The sequence below is a fragment of the Mesoplodon densirostris genome, chromosome 8, assembly GCF_025265405.1.
Source record: "Mesoplodon densirostris isolate mMesDen1 chromosome 8, mMesDen1 primary haplotype, whole genome shotgun sequence".
Lineage (NCBI taxonomy): Eukaryota > Metazoa > Chordata > Mammalia > Artiodactyla > Ziphiidae > Mesoplodon > Mesoplodon densirostris.
Window position 1 is genome coordinate 19,254,952 of NC_082668.1, and position 20,992 is coordinate 19,275,943.

The 20,992-nt window shown below is 56.8% G+C and overlaps 3 protein-coding genes across 17 annotated transcripts; 2 read left to right on the forward strand and 1 right to left on the reverse strand.

Annotated features, from left to right (window-relative positions):
- Nucleotides 1-149: 149 nt before the first annotated feature.
- Nucleotides 150-9,733, forward strand: ATG9A (autophagy related 9A). Of its 9 annotated transcripts, none has more exons than XM_060106101.1 (17): nucleotides 150-313; nucleotides 591-659; nucleotides 1,299-1,356; nucleotides 1,774-1,905; nucleotides 2,027-2,070; nucleotides 2,920-2,984; nucleotides 3,774-3,935; nucleotides 4,127-4,268; nucleotides 4,507-5,255; nucleotides 5,336-5,489; nucleotides 5,595-5,774; nucleotides 6,182-6,430; nucleotides 6,632-6,810; nucleotides 6,912-7,029; nucleotides 7,812-8,034; nucleotides 8,229-8,374; nucleotides 8,661-9,733. In XM_060106101.1, the coding sequence occupies exons 4-17, from the start codon at nucleotides 1,803-1,805 to the stop codon at nucleotides 8,664-8,666; spliced, it is 2,520 nt and encodes an 839-aa protein (XP_059962084.1). In that variant the 5' UTR covers nucleotides 150-313; nucleotides 591-659; nucleotides 1,299-1,356; nucleotides 1,774-1,802; the 3' UTR covers nucleotides 8,667-9,733. The 9 variants fall into 9 exon arrangements, with proteins under 9 accessions (XP_059962084.1, XP_059962085.1, XP_059962082.1 ...); XM_060106102.1 differs by having other exon boundaries at nucleotides 1,302-1,356; XM_060106099.1 differs by lacking the exon at nucleotides 591-659.
- Nucleotides 9,734-10,117: 384 nt separating this feature from the next.
- ABCB6 (ATP binding cassette subfamily B member 6 (Langereis blood group)) lies at nucleotides 10,118-17,374 on the forward strand. The gene is made up of 19 exons (XM_060107005.1): nucleotides 10,118-10,968; nucleotides 11,292-11,429; nucleotides 11,689-11,875; nucleotides 12,074-12,175; nucleotides 12,343-12,526; nucleotides 13,140-13,261; nucleotides 13,785-13,894; nucleotides 14,077-14,142; nucleotides 14,315-14,440; nucleotides 14,578-14,654; nucleotides 14,743-14,806; nucleotides 14,918-15,003; nucleotides 15,216-15,273; nucleotides 15,491-15,595; nucleotides 16,025-16,199; nucleotides 16,343-16,455; nucleotides 16,696-16,790; nucleotides 16,862-16,930; nucleotides 17,120-17,374. The coding sequence occupies exons 1-19, from the start codon at nucleotides 10,420-10,422 to the stop codon at nucleotides 17,226-17,228; spliced, it is 2,535 nt and encodes an 844-aa protein (XP_059962988.1). The 5' UTR covers nucleotides 10,118-10,419; the 3' UTR covers nucleotides 17,229-17,374.
- Nucleotides 17,375-17,726: 352 nt separating this feature from the next.
- On the reverse strand, nucleotides 17,727-20,646 carry ZFAND2B (zinc finger AN1-type containing 2B). 7 transcript variants are annotated; one of them, XM_060107011.1, is made up of 10 exons: nucleotides 20,601-20,646; nucleotides 20,404-20,476; nucleotides 20,034-20,128; nucleotides 19,676-19,754; nucleotides 19,396-19,547; nucleotides 19,048-19,143; nucleotides 18,912-18,972; nucleotides 18,759-18,826; nucleotides 18,355-18,427; nucleotides 17,727-18,134 (listed from the first exon to the last, which is right to left on the reverse strand). In XM_060107011.1, the coding sequence occupies exons 5-10, from the start codon at nucleotides 19,500-19,502 to the stop codon at nucleotides 18,090-18,092; spliced, it is 450 nt and encodes a 149-aa protein (XP_059962994.1). In that variant the 5' UTR covers nucleotides 19,503-19,547; nucleotides 19,676-19,754; nucleotides 20,034-20,128; nucleotides 20,404-20,476; nucleotides 20,601-20,646; the 3' UTR covers nucleotides 17,727-18,089. The 7 variants fall into 7 exon arrangements, with proteins under 7 accessions (XP_059962994.1, XP_059962989.1, XP_059962995.1 ...); XM_060107006.1 differs by having other exon boundaries at nucleotides 19,676-19,807; XM_060107012.1 differs by having other exon boundaries at nucleotides 20,404-20,479; nucleotides 20,601-20,637.
- Between the last annotated feature and the right edge of the window lie 346 nt (nucleotides 20,647-20,992).

The window sequence follows — 20,992 nt, forward strand, 5'->3', positions numbered from 1 at the left end:
CCTGAACCCCTCCCCACGTAGAGCGCACAATTGGTCCCCTGACTTCCAAGGCCCGCCTCTAGCCTTTAATCCCGCCCCAGACGCCGAGATTGGCCGTCGTGTCTCCACCCGTCATGTTCATTGGTCAGGCTAACTGCGGGTGACAGTGAGTGGCAGACGCCGGGCCTACTGCTCCGGGTCCGGCTGAGCCCAGTGGAGCCGACGGAGACCCTGGAATCACTCGGGTCACCGTCCCTGAGGTGAAACGCGAGACCGGATACCGAAATCTCACGGCCCGGGTCGGGCCTGGCCAGGGGTGCCCTCGGAGCCCTAAGTGAGCCCGCGGCGAGTAACGGGGGAAGGGGCGCCGCGGGCGGGGCGGGGGCGCGCAGCCGGAATGTTTTGATAGCGGGGGCGTGCGGACGGGGGCGCGCGCGAGCGACGGGGCCGCGCGCAGGGTTGTCCGCTGTTGGGAGCCGAGCCTTTGGCCGGGGGCCGGGCGATCTGGGGGCGCGCTGGGCTCGGGTCGTGGCAGCTGGGTGTAGGGAGGCAACCCAGCCCACCTGCGGGTATCGGCTGTCGGACTGGATCGATTCCTCCAACGTTCGCAGGAACCCCTGAGTCCAGGCCCGGCTGTCAGGGGCTCTATGGGCCCTGGGTCTACACTGACCCAGTAAGTGGTGAGTTCCCTGAGGGCTTGGTCAGCTTAGGACCCAGGGTTCTCACTAGCCCAGGGAATCCCACCGGGGCCTGGCTGGGCAGGGCTCCACAGCCTCGGGGTCTGCACTGACTGGTTGAGTGCCACCTAGATCATGCCTAGCTCCAGGACCAAGGCAACCCACAGTTCACCGAGGATCTGGGTCTACACTGACCCAATCAGTATATCCCATCCAGGAACTCTGCCTGCCTGCTGGGCCTTTGGGGCTAGGGAAGCAAGGGAAGGAGTTGACCAGAAAGGTCCTCTTTAGAAAAGACTCTCTTCTTGGCTTTTGGGTTTGGGGCTTTGTGGACCCTGAACGGTCCATCTAATTTCTGAGGCCGAAGTGGGGCAATGGAGAAACAGTCCAGCCCTGTAGAGACTCAGTCTCCACGGGTTCATTAAGACACTTCTTGGGACCCTAGAGTTGAATGAGTGGCCATGTATAATACAACCAGAGGAAGTACGCATAGCCCTAGGCTGGAAGGGTGCCTCTTTCCCACTGCAGCCTCCCTGCCCCTTGCCTGGCCGCCCCTGAGTGTGGGGCGTGGGGGGGTGGTAGGGTTGGGTTTATTGCTGTTCCCACTCCCCACTCTCCGGGGCCTGACACCTTCTCCTCCAGCAGCTGCAGAGCCAGGGCATCGAGGGCTGGAGTGGAGCAGACACTGCCCATGGAGCTGGTAGGGCCATGTGCTTATCTCAAACCTCTGTTTACAAAGTGCTTCCAAACTGCTAGTCTCTTGGGAGACCAAGGTTTCTCTAGGAGGGGAGGGGGAGGACCCCTTCTCTCCAGTGAATAGAAGATGAAGCAGACCCCCCACAGGGCCAGAATCTGCCTTCAGGCCAGCAAGGCCTCGGTAGACACTCGATAAAGGCTCTGGGAATGACTGACCTCATTGGTCAGTGAGGGCCTCCCAAGCCCTGAGCTTGCTGCTCTCCGTGGGTTACTGCTCTTTCTCTGCCTTTGATCCAAGAAGACTGGTAGTGGAGACCAAGCCCAGGATTCCTTCTCACTCATTTCTGGTCTAGTAGGCAGGGGAGAAGATGAACAGCACCAGGGGTCTGAACCTGGGTCTCTCCTTCCTCATTACCCACAGGTGGACAAGGAGGACAGGGGGCGGTGGTGATGGCGCAGTTTGACACTGAATACCAGCGCCTAGAGGCCTCCTACAGCGATTCACCCCCCGGGGAGGAGGACCTGTTGGTGCATGTCCCTGAGGGGAGCAAGTGTGAGTTCCTGGACATGACGGCCAGAGCTGGGGCCTGGGGGGAGAATTGGTGGAGGAACACTGAGGGAGCAGGGGCTTCCACTTCTTCAGGGCTCTGACGTCTCTGCTTCTGTACCCACAGCACCTTGGCACCACATCGAAAACCTTGATCTCTTCTTCTCTCGAATATCCTTTGTGTCTCTGTGTTGGAGCTCTGGGACCTTTAGCCCCTCTCTAAGCCAGGCCCCTGATGAGAAGTCGGTGTGGGTATGGTTCTAATCCTTTCCAGGCACCTTGAGCCTGAAGGAGGCTAGAGAAGTAATGATCATTATAAATAATGGTACCTCACATTTATCAAGAGCTACGTGCCTTGCATTTTGTAGTGTTGGTTTATAAGGAACCTCTCTAAGCGTGATTCTCCTTTTTGATGGTATGCTGATAACCATAATAATTAATGTCATTTGACTTATTCTGTGTCACTTCTGTGTTAAATACCTTATATGCACTATCTCAGACCTAATAATCCTATGAGGCAGGTGCTATTATTCCCAAAACACCACTACAGACAAAAGCTTAGAGAGGTTAAGTAACTTGGCCAAAGTTACACAGCTTGAAAGTCATAGAGCCAGGACTTCAGCTCAAGTATGTGGCACCAAAGTCTGTACTTTTTTTTTTTTAATTTTTAAATTTTTTAATGCCGTGTTGGGTCTTCATTTCTGTGCGGGCTTTCTCTAGTTGTGGCAACCAGGGGCTACTCTCTGTTGCGGTGCACGTACTTCTCATTGTGGTGGCTTCTCTTGTTGCAGAGCACAGGCTCTAGGAGCATGGGCTTCTGTAGTTGTGGCTCACGGGCTCTAGAGCTCAGGCTCAGTAGTTGTGGCGCACGGGCTTAGTTCCATGTGGGATCTTCCCAGACCAGGGATCGAACTCATGTCCCCTGCATTAGCAGGCAGATTCTTAACCACTGCGCCACCAGGGAAGTCCCTGTGCTCTTAATTGCTGTCTATACAGACCACTTTTTCTTAGCAATTACACGTTTATAATCTACACCAGAAGAATGGCTTCACTTGTATGCTCATCGGGGAGATCTTTGAGCTCATGTAAGTATAAGAAGGGATGGACGATGTGGTGAAGGAATACATTTCAGTGTTTCCTCTCTTCGAGCTCAACGCCTGGCCCAAACCGCCAATGCAAGTCAGTCCTAGGCTCAAAACTCTGCAAACATTTATAGTTTAAGGACTGGGTGTGACGCCGTTTTACAGCCTTATCTTTTTTAATCTCGCTTATAAGGAAAGCTTTCCAAGTCCTGTCTCTTCCACAAAGAGAAGTCAGACTTGATCATTTCATCAGAGCTCCAGTGGAATGGGCATGGTTCAGGCAGGAGGTGCCAGCCACTTACTTGAGAAAAATGTCTCTGTTCTGCCTTGGTTGCACCTTAGGCCTGCTGCTGAGTAGAGAGCCTGCTAGGAGGGAGGAGCCATATAGCTTTGCCAAATGTCAAGGGGTTGCGAAACCTTCCCTCCGTAAGCAAAGAGTTCAAATCCGCAAAGGGCTTCTAACTACCGTCTCAAAAGGAAATCAGGTACTGGGGACCACAGACCACAATTTAAGACCTTTGAAAGAGTCCAGCGACTGGCGGCAGAGATTACTATGAGGTAGAAAAGCAGGCTGATTCTGTGGTGCCTGAAGCTAAGAGCAAAAAATAGGAGCTGGCTTGGGTTCCCTGGGGCCAAGCAGTAGAGAGAGCCCACGGGGAGTTCTCCAGCCCATTTCCCCAGAGGCTGCTCCCTAATCTTGGTCTGGGGCTTCCAGACTCTGCCTTGTTCCCATGTTATTTCGCTGGTATCTCTCTGACTCTCGGGCTGCGCCCTCTCTGCCCAACTCCCCAGGCAGTTCCTCTTTGTGGTTGCGTTCACCACCTTCCTGGTCAGCTGTGTGGACTACGACATCCTATTTGCCAACAAGATGGTGAACCACAGTCTTCACCCTACCGAGCCTGTCAAGGTTACTCTGCCAGATGCCTTTTTGCCTGCCCAAGTCTGTAGTGCCAGGTAAGTGCTGCAGTTCAGAGGGCACCAGAGCCTGTTGTTCAGCCAGCAGGTGGGGAATGGAGTGGAGTGTGAGGCAGTGACATTCCCCAGAACACAGGCTCAGGCTCAGCCTCTCCAGATCCTTCAGGACAGCAGCATGTCTGCCAAGGCTCCTCAAGGGCCACTCCTCCTCCCCTTCTTTTCCCCACCAGGATTCAGGAAAATGGCTCCCTTATCACCATCCTCGTCATTGCTGGTGTCTTCTGGGTTCACCGGCTCATCAAGTTCATCTATAACATTTGCTGCTACTGGGAGATCCACTCCTTCTACCTGCATGCTCTGCGCATCCCCATGGTGAGACTGGGAAGTTGGGCAGTTACAACCACAGGCCAGGACGCCTTCTGCAGCTTGGGAAGTCGGGGGGAGGGGGTGTATTCCCGGGCATCGGGCAGCCTCACCCGTCCTTGGCAGATCAAGGAGCATCCGGTTAAAGGCTCCACTCAGAGGACCCCTGAGCCTCACAGCTCATGCAGGGCGAGGGGCCGAGGCAACCACCCCACCTTCCATCCCTCGTCTCTTCCCCACCCCATAGTCTGCGCTTCCGTACTGCACGTGGCAAGAAGTACAGGCCCGGATCGTGCAGACCCAGAAAGAGCACCAGATCTGCATCCACAAGCGTGAGCTCACAGAGCTGGACATCTACCACCGCATCCTCCGTTTCCAGAACTACATGGTGGCCCTGGTTAACAAATCCCTCCTGCCTCTGCGCTTCCGCCTGCCCGGTCTCGGGGAGGTTGTCTTCTTCACTCGGGGCCTCAAGTACAACTTCGAGCTGATCCTCTTCTGGGGACCTGGCTCTCTGTTTCTCAATGAATGGAGCCTCAAGGCTGAGTACAAACGGGGGGGACAACGGCTCGAGCTGGCCCAGCGTCTCAGCAACCGCATCCTGTGGATTGGCATCGCCAACTTCCTGCTGTGCCCCCTCATCCTCATCTGGCAGATCCTCTATGCCTTTTTCAGTTATGCCGAGGTGCTGAAGCGGGAGCCGGGAGCCCTGGGAGCACGTTGCTGGTCGCTCTACGGCCGCTGCTACCTCCGCCACTTCAACGAGCTGGAGCACGAGCTACAGTCCCGCCTCAACCGAGGCTACAAGCCCGCATCCAAGTACATGAATTGCTTCTTGTCCCCTCTGCTGACACTGCTGGCCAAGAACTGCGCCTTCTTTGCTGGCTCCATCCTGGCCGTGCTTATTGCCCTCACCATCTACGACGAAGATGTGTTGGCTGTGGAACATGTCCTCACCACGGTCACGCTCCTGGGGGTCACCGTGACCGTGTGCAGGTGGGCCCGGGGAGCAGGTGGGAGCAAGCCAACTAGCATTCCCGGGGGCTTATGCCTCACCATGACCCTGATCCCACTAGGTCCTTTATTCCGGACCAGCACATGGTGTTCTGCCCTGAGCAGCTGCTCCGCGTGATCCTCGCTCACATCCACTACATGCCTGACCACTGGCAGGGTAATGCCCACCGCTCGCAGACCCGGGACGAGTTTGCCCAGCTCTTCCAGTACAAGGCAGTGAGTGGAGTTGGAGTTAGGGCCTGCTAGAGACTGGCTGACAGCCTGGTGGCGAGGCCTGGGCTCCCTCCTGCTCTCTTGTGACCCCGATCCCTTCCCTTCTAGGTGTTCATCCTGGAGGAGTTACTGAGCCCCATTGTCACACCCCTCATCCTCATCTTCTGCCTGCGCCCCCGGGCCCTGGAGATTATAGACTTCTTCCGCAATTTCACCGTGGAGGTCGTTGGTGTTGGAGATACCTGCTCCTTCGCTCAGATGGATGTTCGCCAGCATGGGCACCCCCAGGTATTAGGAAAGGAGGGAGGGGGGCAGTTGGCCAGAGGTGATGCCGGCACATACAGTGTCTTTGGGCAAACTGCAAAAAGGCACCCTTCTGAGCCAACAAATCACAAAAAGGCAGCCCTGCCTTGGGGCAACCCTGTACCAGGGCACACAGTGCTTTGTAAACAGGAGCCTGGGCTCGATCATAACCTTAAACTTGCACCCTTGGCCAAGCTCCCCGAAAGGCACAAACCAAGCAGCTAGCCTGGCATGTGGCCGCTCATGGGGTGGGCACCAGGGCCCCTGGACAAGATACAGCAGTGCATTGTGGTCTCTGTCCTCCAGGGGCAAGGCCTCCCCACTAGTAGGAAAGGTACAAAAAGGGTTCCTGTAAGGAGACAATCCTGCTCACTGCAGCCTCCCTCGTACAGTGGCTATCCGGTGGGCAGACGGAGGCCTCAGTGTACCAGCAAGCCGAGGATGGGAAGACGGAGTTGTCACTCATGCACTTTGCCATCACCAACCCTGGCTGGCAGCCACCACGTGAGAGCACGGCCTTCCTAGGTTTCCTCAAGGAGCAAGTTCAGCGGGACGGAGCAGCTGCAGGCCTTGCCCAAGGGGGTCTGCTCCCGGAAAATGCCCTCTTTACGTCCATCCAATCCTTACAATCTGAGTCTGAGGTGCGTTCCTAGGGACTGGGAGATGACAGGAAGAGTGGACTCCAGGACCTGGGACATGGGACGTGCGCATGGGGCGGAAGGGCCTACCGGGTCAGTTTCCTCCTGTCCAGTCTGTGCCACTGGGCCCTAATGTGCAGAATACTGGGAGACTCAGAGACCACCCTATGCCCTGAGCATTCTACCCACCCTTTTCTTTCATAGCCACTGAGCCTTATTGCAAATGTGGTAGCCGGCTCATCCTGCCGGGGCCCCCCACTGCCCAGAGACCTGCAGGGCTCCAGGCACAGGGCTGAAGTCGCCTCTGCCCTGCGCTCCTTCTCCCCTCTGCAGCCTGGTCACGCTCCCACAGGCCGGGCTCCCAGCACCATGACAGGCTCTGGGTGAGTAGAGGTGGGCCATGAGAGGAGGGCATGGCAGTAGCCCCCAGCCATTTGTGTGGGTCTCAGAAATGTTGGTGACTGCTGTCTGTGCTGGGGGGCAGGGTGGATGCCGGGACAGCCAGCTCCGGGAGCAGTGTGTGGGAAGGACAGCCGCAGAGCCTGGTGCTGTCGGAATATGCATCCACTGAGATGAGCCTGCATGCCCTCTATATGCACCAGGTGAGTGGGCTGGAAGGGGCAGGGTCGTAGAACCAAGGTGGCAGCTGAAAACAGAATAGAGGGTTTTAGATGTGACGCAAGACCTGGGTTCAAATCTCTTCTCTGCCATTTACCTGCTCTGCAACCTCCATTCCCACATATATCCCCTTCCTATCCTTTTTAGCCTAGCTTACTTTCACCCAGGGCTTTTCCGCACTTGTGGTTTCCCCTGCCAAGACTCTACTTCCCTGACATATCCACAGGGCTCCCTCCTCATTCAAGTATGCTCTTTCTTTGAGACCACCTCTGGCCACCCTGAGTAAAAGCCTCCCTTGCCTACCCTCCTGAACCTTCCTGTTCTGTTTTTCTCTCCATAGCATTTAGCACCATGGGACACTGTATTTTTCCCTTATTTATTTGTTGATTATCTATCCTTCCCCACTTCCCCCAAGTATATAAGCCCCACAGGGGGTGGAATTTTTGGCTGTTTTGTTCACTGCTGTATCCCTAGCACCTAAAAGAGTTCCTGGCACTTAGATTCACAACCAATTTGTTCCAGAATCAAATGACTGGGGAAAATGAGAGCTATTACAATCTGTGCACAGGCTTGTTCCAGGGATCTGCTGAGAATTTAACCTGTAAGATATCATGTGTATGTTACACATTGTTAACACATCAGATACTCTGGGTCAGTGATTCTAGGTGAGGCAGTCTAAATGGGAACTGGCCGATACCATGGTGGAAGGTAGCTATTTCAGACAGATATTCTTCTGTCCCCAACTAATGAATCCCCCACTTCTCAGCTCCACAAGCAGCAGGCCCAGGCTGAACCTGAGCGGCATGTGTGGCACCGCCGGGAGAGTGATGAGAGTGGGGAGAGTGCCCCCGAAGAGGGGGGAGAGGGTGCCCGGGGCCCCCAGCCTATCCCCCGCTCCGCCAGCTATCCCTGTGCTGCACCCCGACCTGGAGCTCCTGAGACCACTGCCCTGCATGGGGGCTTCCAGAGGCGCTACGGAGGCATCACAGGTATCCACTGGGAAGGACACAGAGTCTTCAGGGAAGGGTGGTCCTTCTGGGGCCTCTAGGGGATGAAAGAAGTCAGAGGGACCAGACCCAAGGAGACTAATCCCTCCCCCACACCTCCACCTACCCCCAAAAGCCCCAGAACCCTTCTCGTTCCTGTTTGTGTTCATTCTAAGAGTATTTACTTGTATCTTTAGATCCTGGAACAGTGCCCCGGGCTCCCTCTCACTTCTCTCGGCTGCCCCTTGGAGGATGGGCTGAAGATGGGCAGTCAGCATCAAGGCACCCAGAGCCCGTGCCCGAAGAGGGCTCAGAGGATGAGCTTCCCCCTCAGGTGCACAAGGTAAGGGCTTCAAGACCCAAAAACAGCTGCCAGAAGCAGTAACTTCCAGGCTGAGGTCAAAGCTGCTCATGTGAAGGGAGGTGGGCCTCTCGGGCAGAGATACTGCAACTTCCCCACCAAAGTACACTTCCTTTTCTTCCCTCACCTACTGTGAAATCCAGGACTTGATTTTTCCTTTGCTTACCTCCTCAAGAATCAAGTTTTCCGTTTCCTTTATCTCCAGGCTTCTGTTGCGTAAGCAGATAGCTGAAGACTATCTCCATTACCGACCCTTTTCTCTCCACAGGTATAGACGAGGCTGAGGAGGGTCCCTATGCCCCAGGATGGAGGCCACCGTTGCCCTGCCATCCCATCCGCCTGCCATGGAGGGCTCCTCTGAGTGTTGCCTGGCTCCACGCGTGTGGTGTTTGTGTGCCTGTGCCTGGCCAAGGAAGGTGCCAATGCTGGGCTCGCCACAGCCCCAGGAGAGAGATTGGGGGCCTAGGAACCAGGGCACACAGGACTCTAGCCTCATCCCCAGGATATCCCTTGGCCCAGAGTGTGGTGCTAGAAACTGGTCCCCAGCCCAGCCCCAGTACTGCCACCTTTGCACCCACCCCTGCAAGTCTCCAGAGGACTGCCCCCCACAGAAGCCGCCAAGCAGGGAGAACCTGTGCCAACTGTGGAGTGGGGAGGTGGGGCCTGGACCCTCAACCTCTGCAGCCGTTCTCCCCGCACCCTGAACAGATGAGCAGCTCAGGCTGTGGACCTGGCCTCGCCCCCAGTTCTCTCCCAGTGCTGCAGCCTGCTTACCTCTCCCCTGCTTCCTGCACATCACCGGCATGTGTGCCTCTTGCTCCTGTTCTGTGCGCTTGTTCCCCTTCTGTTCAGCTTTTGCTTTGTCTTGGTGTGGAGGCTTTAGCTCCTAGCTCCCCTCATGCCATCTTTTGACACTAAGAAGGAAGTTTCTGAATTGCAGGAGCAGGATGGAAATTCTTTGCTGCCCTCTGCAACTTTTAAGATGGGCCCCCCGGGAGACTGAGGCCTTCCCGGCCCCTATTGCTGCTTATTGTACCCCCACCCCCACCCACCTGCACATGGGATGGACAGGGCTGGAAGTGTGCCCTCGACTGGCTTCGTACCAGCAAGAGAGCTCTGGCCTGCATCCCACTGTCCCTTGAGGGGGATGGAGGGGCGACAGGACGGCTTCGCTTTGGGCTGCCGCATTGCATGCTGGGACCCAGCTCCTTCCCTCCGCTCCACCCCTCACGCAGCTGCGGTCCGCTGCGGGTGAGCGGTGAGCTGCGCTGCCCGAACTTACAGCGGAGTGGGGTGGGGACCGTGTACAGCTTGACAACCCTTAATAAAGAAGGGACTTTGACCAGGTCGCGGCTTGTTGTCTCGAGTGGCCAAGGTTCTGGGGGCAAGCGGGCTGTGGGGTGTGTGTGACCCACCCAGGTGGCTGGGGACCGGGTCGGCCCTGTGGGAAAGCTGGCCAATGCGATCGCTTGGATATACCGACCTAGTGGGCGAAGAGAGGGCGGCTTCCGATCCCAGGTTCCGTGGAGGTCAAGGACTCCGGCAGGACGTGCGATCAGATTTCCCGCCCTGAGCACGTGATCATGCCGGCTCCGCTGGTCTATTTTGCCTTCCCCAGCGTGCACCATTCCCCCGCCCCTTCGGAGACACTCGGCCAATGGGGCCCTGGGTAGGGGCTGGGAGCAGCCCCGGTGGGCGGGGCTGCTGCGGAAGAGAGCGGCTGGAGGCAAGAGGCTGAACATTCCTGTGGGCCCCAACTTGGCCACAGGGTCCCCCGGCCGCGAGCTAGGGGCGGGCGGCGGAGGCTGCGTACGTGCCCGGCGTGAGTGCGTGGCGGCGGCGCGTGCGCGAAGCGAGTGGGTGGTGTGGCCGGGTCCACGTTCGTCCCTGCCCCGCGACCCCCGCGGCTTAGCGCCCCGAGGCTCCATGACCCGAGATACCCGGGATTCCGCGCCCCGCCCCGAGCGGCCGGTCCAGTTCTCCTGCCCCTCAGTCCCCTCAGCCTCGGCCGGCGGCCACGCATTGCCATGGTGACTGTGGGCAACTACTGTGAGGCCGAAGGACCCGCGGGTCCGGTCTGGGCGAAGGGTGGCCTCAGCCCCTGCTTTTTCTTCACGCTTGTACCCTCGACGCTGGTGGGCCTGGGGGCTCTGGCCTTGGTGCCGGCTCTTCCCTGCAAACGTCCGGAGCGGCCAGGTGGCGCTGACGCGGTGTCTTGGGCGGCCGGCCCTCGCGTAGCTCCCTACGTGCTGCAGCTGCTTCTGGCCACACTTCAGGTGGCGCTGCCCCTAGCCGGCCTGGTTGGCCGGGTGGGCGCTGCCCAGGGTGCCCCACTGCCAGGCTACCTATTGCTGGCTTCTGTACTGGGGACTGTGGCCAGCGCCTGTGGCCTGGGGCTGCTCGTGGCGGAACGGAGCCAGGCACGGCAGAAGCTAGCAATGGGCGTCTGGATCAAGTTCACGCACAGCCCGGGTCTCCTGCTCCTCTGGACTGTGGCTTTTGCAGCCGAGAACTTGGCCCTCGTGTCTTGGAACAGCCCACAATGGTGGTGGGCAAGGGCGAACTTGAGCCAGCAGGTGAGTGACCTCGTGGGGGGTGGGGAAGCGTGGGTAGCGGGTGCTGGGACGAAAGACGGCATGTCTGGTCACACTGGCTCCATGCTTTCGAATGCCTCTAAGAAAGGGAAGAAAGGAGGGGCCAGCGCTGCTGGGAGCTGATAGCCAGCTGGTGGGGAGTGGCTGTGCTGAGTCACTGTGGATTTTTTTTAAAGCCTATTAGATGCTGGGCCCTTGAGGAGGACCTGGGTGTGTGCCCTACCCCAGTCCCTAGATGTGTTATAAGTAGTAACAGTGGGATTCTGGCCCTCCTTGACAGTCTCCCCACATATGTTTAATTCTAGGTTCAGTTTAGCCTGTGGGTGCTGCGGTATGTGGTCTCTGGAGGGCTTTTTGTCCTGGGGCTCTGGGCCCCTGGACTTCGTCCCCAGTCTTACACCTTGCGGGTCAATGAAGAGGATCAAGACGTAGACAGGAGCCAGGTACACCTCAGTTTCTGAAATTTCGGATCTATCTTAATTCCATTCTCTGTCATTATTTCTTCCCACCATAAAAACCCATTTCTTTCCTAAATCTCCGTTTGTGCCCTGTTAGCTTTTCTGACCCCATCAGGGATTGCCTGTTGGTCTGTTACCGTTACCGGGGAGCTGTAATCCCGTACATTTTCCCTAGGGGCTTTCTGGCTAGTGCACTTCATTTTGATTTCTGAGCTTCCCTCCCTTATGCGTTTCACCATCCTAGGTTCAGTCACCAGAGGGGCCACCACGGTCTACCTGGCAAGACCTTGGCAGGAAACTCCGCCTACTGAGTGGCTACCTGTGGCCTCGGGGGAGTCCAGCTCTGCAGTTTGTTGTGCTCACCTGCCTGGCGCTCATGGGGCTGGACCGGGGACTGAACGTGTTGGTCCCCATCTTCTATAGGGACATAGGTGAGGGGGAGAAGGGTTGTCAGCTCAGCACTCTGGTCTTTCATTGGCCCGGTTGGTGCAGGGGACTAGCCTGGGGAAGTGGGACCGAGTTGAGAGCTGCTGGGTGGTCAGAAAGAGGCTGTGGCGGATGCCTGGGGCAGTTTCTTCTGAAGAGGGTTCTAGGGTCCATAAGTGGGCTCGGACTCGTTCTCTCCATAGTGAACTTGCTGACCCAGAAGGCACCTTGGAGCTCCTTGGTCTGGACTGTCATCATCTATGTCTTCCTCAAGTTCCTCCAAGGGGGTGGCACCGGCAGTACAGGTATGAGGGACCCTGCTCTCACCTCGGTTGGTATTGGCCCCTCTCCCTTCTCCCACAGGCGTCCCTCCCCCAGGCCCCTTGGTGCTCTCAGACCTTTCACATCTTGCTGCTGGGATGACGTCATTAGGCTTCTCAGCCCTACCAAGGCCTCCCCTGGCTTCCCCCAGGCTTCGTGAGCAACCTGCGCACGTTCCTGTGGATCCGGGTGCAGCAGTTCACCTCGCGGCAGGTGGAGCTGCGCCTCTTCTCCCACCTGCACGAGCTCTCGCTGCGCTGGCACCTGGGACGCCGCACGGGGGAGGTGCTGCGGATCGTGGACCGGGGCACATCCAGCGTCACGGGGCTGCTCAGGTGCCAAGCCAATGGAAAGGAAGTGTGGGAGGGCGGGTCTGGAGAAGCAGGGGTGGAGGGGCTGTCAGGAGAACCGACCCAGCTTGAGGAGCTGCTTCTCTGTCCTCTTTTTTTTTTTTTTAATTGTAAAATTAACGTACACGTGCTCTCGTAATAATTCAAATAAAGAAGACAGAGAGCTAATATCTTTTGAATTCCGCTCACTTCTCCAGAGGTTCTCATTCCATTCAGTACGTTGAGTTCTGTTTTTTTTTGCGTTTTTTTACATATATACATGCAGACTCACAGAACTAATGTGGTGTCGTGGAGGTTTTTCCTAAAATGAATGGTGTCATGACGTAGATGTCATTCTCAGAACGGTCCTATTATCAGAATGTTAGGGAGATGTATTCTAACCCACACATGAAGATCTTCCTCGTTCATTATAATTGATCCAGAGCATTCTATAATTTGGGCATCCTGTGGTTTACGTTGCCATCTACCTCTTAAGGGGCATTTAGCTTGATTCCAATCTGTTGCTGTTGAAAACAAAACACTACGCTGAAACCCCCCAGGGAGAGTTGCCGGCTCCGAGCCCTTAAACCTTTCTTCGTTGCTTGACTTTACCTCCTAGCTACCTGGTGTTCAACATCATCCCCACGCTGGCCGACATCATCATTGGCATCATCTACTTCAGCATGTTCTTCAACGCCTGGTTTGGCCTCATTGTGTTCCTGTGCATGAGTCTTTACCTCGGTGAGCGCTGCTTGGTGAAACCACCTCCCTGAGCTATCCATGGACTCCCTTGGGCATGAGCCCTGCCCCCACTCAGGTGACCCAGCTTTGGGAGGTTGTAGATCAGTGGACCCGCATAGCCTCCTGCTGCTCCCCAATGTGACGGGTGAGCCTCCTCTGCTGAGGGAACCTCAGCTCACCCGGGGTGGAGGGAGGGCTGGGGAAGGGCATCCTGGTCACATTAGGTGCCCGCTGTGGATGCGAGTCAAGGACGAACCTCATTTTTGTAACGGGATGCAGCTTGCGTTCATTTGTTCACCACAACCATTTTCACACAGGCTTTATGCAGCCTGCAATGAGGTCTTGGACACAGCCCCTTCCCTCGGGGAGCTTAAGACTCCCTCCCCTTTGGAATCTGGGTGCCTGGGCTGTAGCACAGGGTTAGTGTGCGTGTGACCAGCAGCAGACATGCACATGGTCTCCGCTGCTGGGAGTGATGTCTTGCTCTCTTCGTCTCCCTCTCCCTCCTCCTGTCACTCTCTAGCCCTGACCATTGTGGTCACTGAGTGGAGAACGAAGTTTCGACGTGCTATGAACACACAGGAGAATGCTACCCGGGCACGGGCTGTGGACTCTTTGCTAAACTTTGAGACGGTAACAGAGGCCTTGGTGGCAGTGTTGTGAGGCTCGGAGATGTGGAAGAGTGTGCCTGGGACCATCGGGGCTGATAAGCAGCTGGGGGGTGCGAGGTGTGCTGTTTGCAGTTAGGGAGGAGGGATGGGGAATTGAGCTGAAAGCTGTGGCCATGTGGAACAGCGGTGGTTTGAATTCATCAGGTGAAGTATTACAATGCGGAGAGTTATGAAGTGGACCGCTATCGCGAGGCCATCATCAAATATCAGGTGAGGATGCTAGTTTGAGGCCTACTGAGAGCAACAGCCTGGCCTTGTGGAATTACCAGGACAGAGAGGAGTAAGATGTGGGCTGTGAGGTTGAAGGTGCCCAGGGCCAGGTTGGGATCTGGTGACTGTCAGCATGTATGTGATATTCCTTCCTGTCATGTCATGGCCCCAGGGTTTGGAGTGGAAGTCAAGTGCTTCACTGGTTTTACTAAATCAGACCCAGAACCTGGTGATTGGACTTGGACTCCTCTCTGGCTCCCTGCTTTGTGCATATTTTGTCAGTGAGCAGAAGCTACAGGTGAGGGAATTGTGCTGGGCCTGGGGATGAGGGGACCGGGATCTTTGTTTAGGCCACCAGGTTCCTGGGTGGGAAGCAGGCAGGGTGAGAGCCCGCAGGCCTGCTGTGACTCTGTCCTCTTCCCTTGATGTCCACAGGTTGGGGACTTTGTGCTGTTTGGCACTTACATCATCCAGCTGTACATGCCCCTCAACTGGTTTGGCACCTACTACAGGTAACCTGACCCTGGCCCTCACCTGTTCAGGGTGCACCATTATTTCTCCGGCTCCTCAGAGGGGCTCCAGCCAGCATTCTTCTTGCAGGATGATCCAGACCAACTTCATTGACATGGAGAACATGTTTGACCTGCTAAAAGAGGAGAAAGAAGTGAGTGAGGAGACAGGAGCCGGGTTTGTGGGGAGCGGGGGCCTGCGTGGCGTTCTTTGTGTCTGGAGAATACCAGGCCTGTAATGGCACACATTGGTGGCACTCTCCCAGGTGAAGGACCTTCCTGGAGCAGGGCCCCTTCACTTTCAGAGGGGCCAGATTGAGTTTGAGAATGTGCACTTCAGCTACACCGATGGGTGAGCCCCTCCCCTTTCACTGTCCCCCAGCCCCCTTTTCCGGTGTCCATTTACACACTGCCTTCCTGCCCCTCCTCCCTGCTTCTCAGCCCACCACTACCTGGGAAGAGAGCCTGAGCAAGAGCGGGGCAGGGCCCAGTAGTGGCTCTGGTGTTGGAGGGGGCCCCTGGCGGTGCAGCAGGCCTGCTGAGCACGCCCATCCTTCTTTGCAGGCGGGAAACGCTGCAGGATGTGTCCTTCACCGTGATGCCTGGACAGACACTGGCCCTGGTAAGAGGAGACCCAGCCAGCTGGCCCAGACTCCTTGAGCTTCCCTTATTCGAGTGCCCGTGGTAGCTTGGGACCTGGTGCTTGTGGAGTTAGCCCTGTCATGCCAGGTTACTGGAGTGAATGTAGCAGCCTCCATGGACATTGGTGGCCTCTTGGAGAGAAAGATTTAAAAGCCGATGGGCCTTAGAATGTTTTCCCTTTGTTTCTCATGCAACAGGTGGGCCCATCAGGAGCAGGGAAGAGCACAATTTTGCGCCTGCTGTTTCGCTTCTATGACATCAGCTCTGGCTGCATCCGAATAGATGGGCAGAACATTTCCCAGGTAAGGATGCTTGGGAGAAGACTGTAATTTAGGGGCCTGTGTGTGAAAGGATGGCAGGTGCTGGGCATCCAGGGAGTGGAGGAGGAGCTGTCACCCCTGCAGAAAGTTGGGCCAGGACACCTCAGCCTTTCTAGCAGCAGATGACCTACATAAGGAAAGTAGTCATGAGAATGAGTGGTATAGTGCTGTATGAGGCACAAAGATCTGCAGCAGCCCAGGGAAGCAGGGAGAGAAAGTGTATTTTCTCTTTATCGATGGGGAAACAGACCCAGAGAGGTTAAGTGATTTGCCCGCACAGCTAGGGTTTGGGGAGGTGGAGGCAGGATTCTCATGCAGGGCCTCTCATCCCATGTGCTTCCCACCATTCCATCCTACCTTCCAGGCCTGAGTGGGTCTCACAGGCCAGAGCATGTGGTCTTTTGGCCCCAGGTGACCCAGGTCTCTCTCCGGTCTCACATTGGAGTCGTGCCCCAGGACACTGTCCTCTTCAATGACACCATTGCCAACAATATCCGCTACGGCCGCATCACAGCTGGGAACGATGAGGTGAAGGCTGCGGCTCAGGCTGCAGGCATCCATGACACCATTACGGCTTTCCCTGAAGGTGAGCCTCCCCTGCAGAGTCCCCCTCCTGCCCAGTTCAGTCCCGTTACTCCCTCTGACCTCGGTTCCACCTCTTCCTTGCCCATCTGGTCACAGAAAGCAAGTTGATTACTGTGACTCGAGGGAGGTGGGCAATTTCCACAGGGTACGATACGCAGGTGGGTGAGCGGGGACTGAAGCTGAGCGGTGGGGAGAAGCAGCGTGTCGCCATCGCTCGCACCATTCTCAAGGCTCCAGACATCGTTCTGCTGGACGAGGTGAGGGCCCTGAGTGCCTTCTCCCCTCCTTCCCCCCCGACCCGTGCCCCAGCCATTCCTGCTGGGCACCCTCTCCATCTGGGAAAGCTAGCACAGATCCATGTTTCACAGAAACACCTTGCAGTTTTCAAGCGCAAAACAGGTTCTTCTTGATTCCTGAGGCTTTGGCCAGCAGCTTGCATCCTCTTCCCACTGGGGTTTTGGGTGGCAGGGGCAGTTTTACCCGGTCCCTCTCTGTAGGCAACATCTGCGCTGGATACACCTAATGAGAGGGCCATCCAGGCTTCTCTGGCCAAAGTCTGCGCCAACCGCACCACCATCGTGGTGGCACACAGGTACGGGACGGGCAGCAGGCAGCGGGGCCCACACTGGTGGTGTGGTAGGTGACTGATCTCTGACCTCTCAGGCTCTCCACTGTGGTTAGTGCTGACCAGATCCTCGTCGTCAAGGATGGCTGCATTGTGGAGAGAGGACGGTAAGGGACACAGCAGGATGAACAGGGAAGGGCCTCTGAATTGAGGGCCCCAGGAAAAGGTTGTGGAATCCCAGGGCTTTCTGGAAGGATCTCCCTCGCCAGTTCCCTGTCATCTCATAGACTAGTGGCGAGGACTCTTGGGGTAAAACTGATAGTTGGTTGGGACTTATGTTTTTCTCCTTGCCCCAGGCACGAGGCTCTGTTGTCCCGAGGCGGGGTGTATGCTGACATGTGGCAGCTGCAGCAGCAGGGACAAGAAGTCCCTGAAGACACCAAGCCCCAGACTAAGGCATGGTGACAAAAGTATCCTTCCCTCCCAAAGGATAACTGAGGGAAATAACCCTCTTCCCTGCCATATTTCATCCTGGCCTTGGTGCTAGCTATAGTGAAGGAAAGGAGCCTTTCAAAAAAGCACTTTTGGGGGGAATAAAAGTGTGGACTGTGCTGGGATCACTGTGACTTTCTGGTGTGGGGGACTGCAGCGGGCCTCCACCCTTAGATCAGGTGAGCATTCTTTTTTGTTTGTTTTTGTTTTCTTTTTGCGGTATGCGGGCCTCTCACTGTTGTGGCCTCTCCCGTTGCGGAGCACAGGCTCCGGATGCGCAGGCCCAGCGGCCATGGCTCACGGGCCCAGCCGCTCCGCGGCATATGGGATCCTCCCAGACCGGGGCACGAACCCGTATCCCCTGCATCGGCAGGCGGACTCTTAACCACTGCGCCACCAGGGAGGCCCCAGGTGAGCATTCTTGACAGGACTCTTCTGTTCTTGGTTGGAGAGGAGAAAGAAACACACCACTTTGGTGTCTTACTGACTGCCAAGATTCTTTATTCTTGCTAGCCGCCCCCCAGCCCCCTACACGTGGGGGGAGCCCCAGTATACGGGGGATGTCAGGATGCAGGGGGCCATGTGGGGTCTGGCCAGGGCCCAGCCAGGCAACAGTTCCGAGCTGTTCTCTCCCATGCAGCTGGAGAGGCCAGCAGAGCCATCTGTAGGCTCAGCTCCACAAGCTGCTTCTCCTGATGCTCCCCGTAGGCGGCCTCCACGTTACTCCTCCTCATCTTCACTCTAGGCTGCTCCGGGCCTCCTCTCCCTGTGGACCCTAGGGATGCGAGGGCCACAGTCCTCCTCAGCTGGGCCTCCCTCCCCAAGCCCAGGGCCCTAGCACAGGTTGCAGTTGGACGGCTTCAAGCTGCGGCTCTGAGCCTGGAGCAAGGAGAGGGGGAGGAGAGGAAGACAGGGTTCGACATCAAGGAAATGAGGGGGACAGTCCTCACTGCAGAGCTCAGCATGGGCTGGAGTCATACTGAAAACACAAGGATAACCACCATTCCAAAACTCTGCTACTTGGAAGAGCACCCCCCAACCCCCCGTGAACTCCTTACTTCCTCCCAGCGCAGGGCCTGTCTCTACCCCGTCCTCATACCTGCCGTTGTCGGTATTCTGCCTCGCTGGCTGATAGTGCTTGTGCTAAAGCTAAGTCTTCTTCCTCCTGAGAACTGGGAGGGAGGAACAGCTTAAGCTGGATGACAGTATCTAAAATGTGAGCATCTCATCTGTTAGGCATCACTGTGCTGAGCACTTCTGAGCATGATCTCAATTTTCATAGGTAGGGTTCTATAAGGTATTAGTACTGTCCCCATTTTATAGAGGGCATTAAGACCAATGGGCTAAAGAACTTGTCAGAGGTCATATACTGTAGTTCAAAAGCTTAATTTTAAGGCCAAGTTCCTAACAGTTATCCTGCATTGGATGAGCGTGGTCCCACCTACCTCCCTCCAAACTGAGGCCTTGCCCACGTCCCACCCTCTTTCACCAGAGAGAAGGTACCTTGGGACCTGGGGCTTGGTCTCTGCCAGGGACAGTTCCAGGGCTCGTTGCAGAGCCTCATCCTCACTCTGCAAAAGGAAAAATAAGACCAGCTGCCTTGGACTTTACTCTCTGTGGGTTTGCTTCTGTCCATCTGACCTCTGCCCAACTCACCAAGCCATTTTGCAGAGCAATCACTGGAGAGGCTGTCCGGGGTGGAGACTGAGTTGTGGCTCTATGGCAGACATTCAAGAGGCTGAGGTCAGAGATGTGAAGGGAAAAAAGGAAGAGGAGAAACAGGCAGGCCTACCTGCTGGCAGAGGGAGATGAAGCCAAGGTCTGGTTTGGGCTGGGGATGGTCTTTGTAGAAGAAGCTAGGCTTTGTGCTCTGGAGATGGCAGCCAGTCTGTAGGGAAGAGACACTCTTGGCATGCCTCCAGGCACGGTCAGCTTGCATGTTCCTCCCTGGCCTGACCAAGGAAGTCTGGAGGGGAACTCCTCCACAAGGTCTGGAAAACATGCACTTCAAAAGGAAATAAAAAGACTCCCTAGCCAAGGGGGACAGGTTGACGCTTCCCAACTATAATGACAGAGGTTGAGTCAGTTTCAGAAGGATGGGATGGTCCCAAAGGCAAGTAGGGGACTTGGTTGCAATTACCCTGCCCTACTTGTGGGGTGCCCCTCCCCAGAGCAATCATGGTCCAGTGGGTGACGGTGCTTGATGCAGAAGTTTCGGCCACAGTGGTCGCAGGTCAGTTTCATCATTTCCCGCTGCCGGCAGCCAGAGCGTTCACACTTATTGGTGAAGATCTGCGGTGGAGTACGGAGGATTGTCTCTGCTGAGACTCTGAGCCCCCTTCAACCCCACCCTAACAGTTGTACAGACTTCCAGGCATCTGTAGTCCCAGGTGACCATGGTTAACCCCTCCAACGCTTACCTTACGTTTCTGCTGAGCTGGATCAGAGCGGCAGTCTCCGTCAATGTGTTCCCCAACAGCACGGTCAGGGGGCTCCCCTCTGGCCACAGGAACAGGCACATTACAGAGTGGGCATACAGGTACCTGGATATCCTACAGTCAGGGAGCAGGGTTCGGTGTGTGGCCTACTCCCAAACCAGCCAAATCTCTGGTCCTGAAAGAACCTGGACATCCCCCCATAAACGCAAAAGGAAGCAATGTTCCCAGCACTGAGCCTCAGAAAGACAGTAAAAGAGAGGAAATGGGACGCAGAGGGCTTCCAGAGATTCTGCATGCCATCCTCCATCCGCCCCCTTTCACCCTCAGACCGCCCCCTCACCTTTTGGTAAGCAGATCCACAGTGGTGCTGGGCGTAGGCCACGTGGTCTGCGCAAAAGATGCCCGAACAGGCGTCGCACTTGAGCGGCAGAAAATCTGCAGGAAGTGGGTTGGACTGCAGGTCCAGGGGGACCTCGACCTCGTTCCCGCTCACTCAAGCCTCCCACTCAGGGGAACGAAAAGGCCGCCGTACTCGCAGTGAACCGCACCCCTGACCTAGCCCACTATCTCCTAAGCCACGCCCCAACCTCGAGCCCCGCCCCCCATTGGGCACTTCCAGCCCGGGAGCCCGCCCTTCCCGCCACTTGCACTTCCAAGCCCGTCTCCGCCCCGGCCCCGCCTCCCGCCTGCTCCGCCCCTCACCCCCTCACCCAAGCGCTGACAGCTCGGCTCCGAACAGTGAGCCCCAAGGTCCGGAAACTCCATCGCCGGACCGGACGGGGCCTGCTGGGAGAGGAAGCGATGCTGAGCTCCTCTAGGGTTCCCGCTCCGGGTCCAGACCGCGACCCCGCACTCTGGGGGGACTCGCTGTCCCGCCCCTTCCTCCCCACTGCCCAGCCCGGGTTACCGGAGCGTCAGCGCCTCCCGGCCCGCAGCTCCCACTCCTCCCCTGGCGCGCGCGGGCGCGCTGACGTCGTCGCGCAGGGCGGGCACGTCCCGCGCAGTCCCCGGGGGGCGGGGGAGCGTCCCGGAAGAGCCGAGCCCCGCCCCTCCAGTTGCGTTAGGCTGGGAGCTGCGTGGTTTCCCTTGGGCGCGGGCCTGCCTCCACGAAGGGCGAAAGGGCCGGCGAAGGCAAGGACCGATGACATTTTGGAGGGGTGGGGTGGTTTGGGGTCTTACACAATTGGGTCCTTCGTCCGCTTCTCACTCTACACTCTCCCATTAGCCGTTTCGTTCGCAGCCACTGCTGTACTTACTCTCCTTGTTTCTGTGAAATACACCTTTCTCTTCAGGGCTGTA

Bases quoted from the DNA above. Each gene is read 5' to 3' on its own strand.
- ATG9A (XM_060106101.1), top strand. From the start codon at position 1,803: ATGGCGCAGTTTGACACTGAATACCAGCGCCTAGAGGCCTCCTACAGC. The intron at 1,906-2,026 runs GTGAGTTCCTGG...CTGTACCCACAG, and splicing joins TGTCCCTGAGGGGAGCAAGT to CACCTTGGCACCACATCGAA. The intron at 5,256-5,335 runs GTGGGCCCGGGG...TGATCCCACTAG, and splicing joins GTCACCGTGACCGTGTGCAG to GTCCTTTATTCCGGACCAGC.
- ABCB6 (XM_060107005.1), top strand. From the start codon at position 10,420: ATGGTGACTGTGGGCAACTACTGTGAGGCCGAAGGACCCGCGGGTCCG. The intron at 13,895-14,076 runs GTAACAGAGGCC...TGAATTCATCAG, and splicing joins CTTTGCTAAACTTTGAGACG to GTGAAGTATTACAATGCGGA. The intron at 15,274-15,490 runs GTAAGAGGAGAC...CTCATGCAACAG, and splicing joins CTGGACAGACACTGGCCCTG to GTGGGCCCATCAGGAGCAGG.
- ZFAND2B (XM_060107006.1), bottom strand. From the start codon at position 20,458: ATGGAGTTTCCGGACCTTGGGGCTCACTGTTCGGAGCCGAGCTGTCAG. The intron at 18,973-19,047 runs GTAGGCCTGCCT...TGTCTGCCATAG, and splicing joins TCATCTCCCTCTGCCAGCAG to AGCCACAACTCAGTCTCCAC. The intron at 18,827-18,911 runs GTGAGTTGGGCA...TTCCTTTTGCAG, and splicing joins TTGCTCTGCAAAATGGCTTG to AGTGAGGATGAGGCTCTGCA.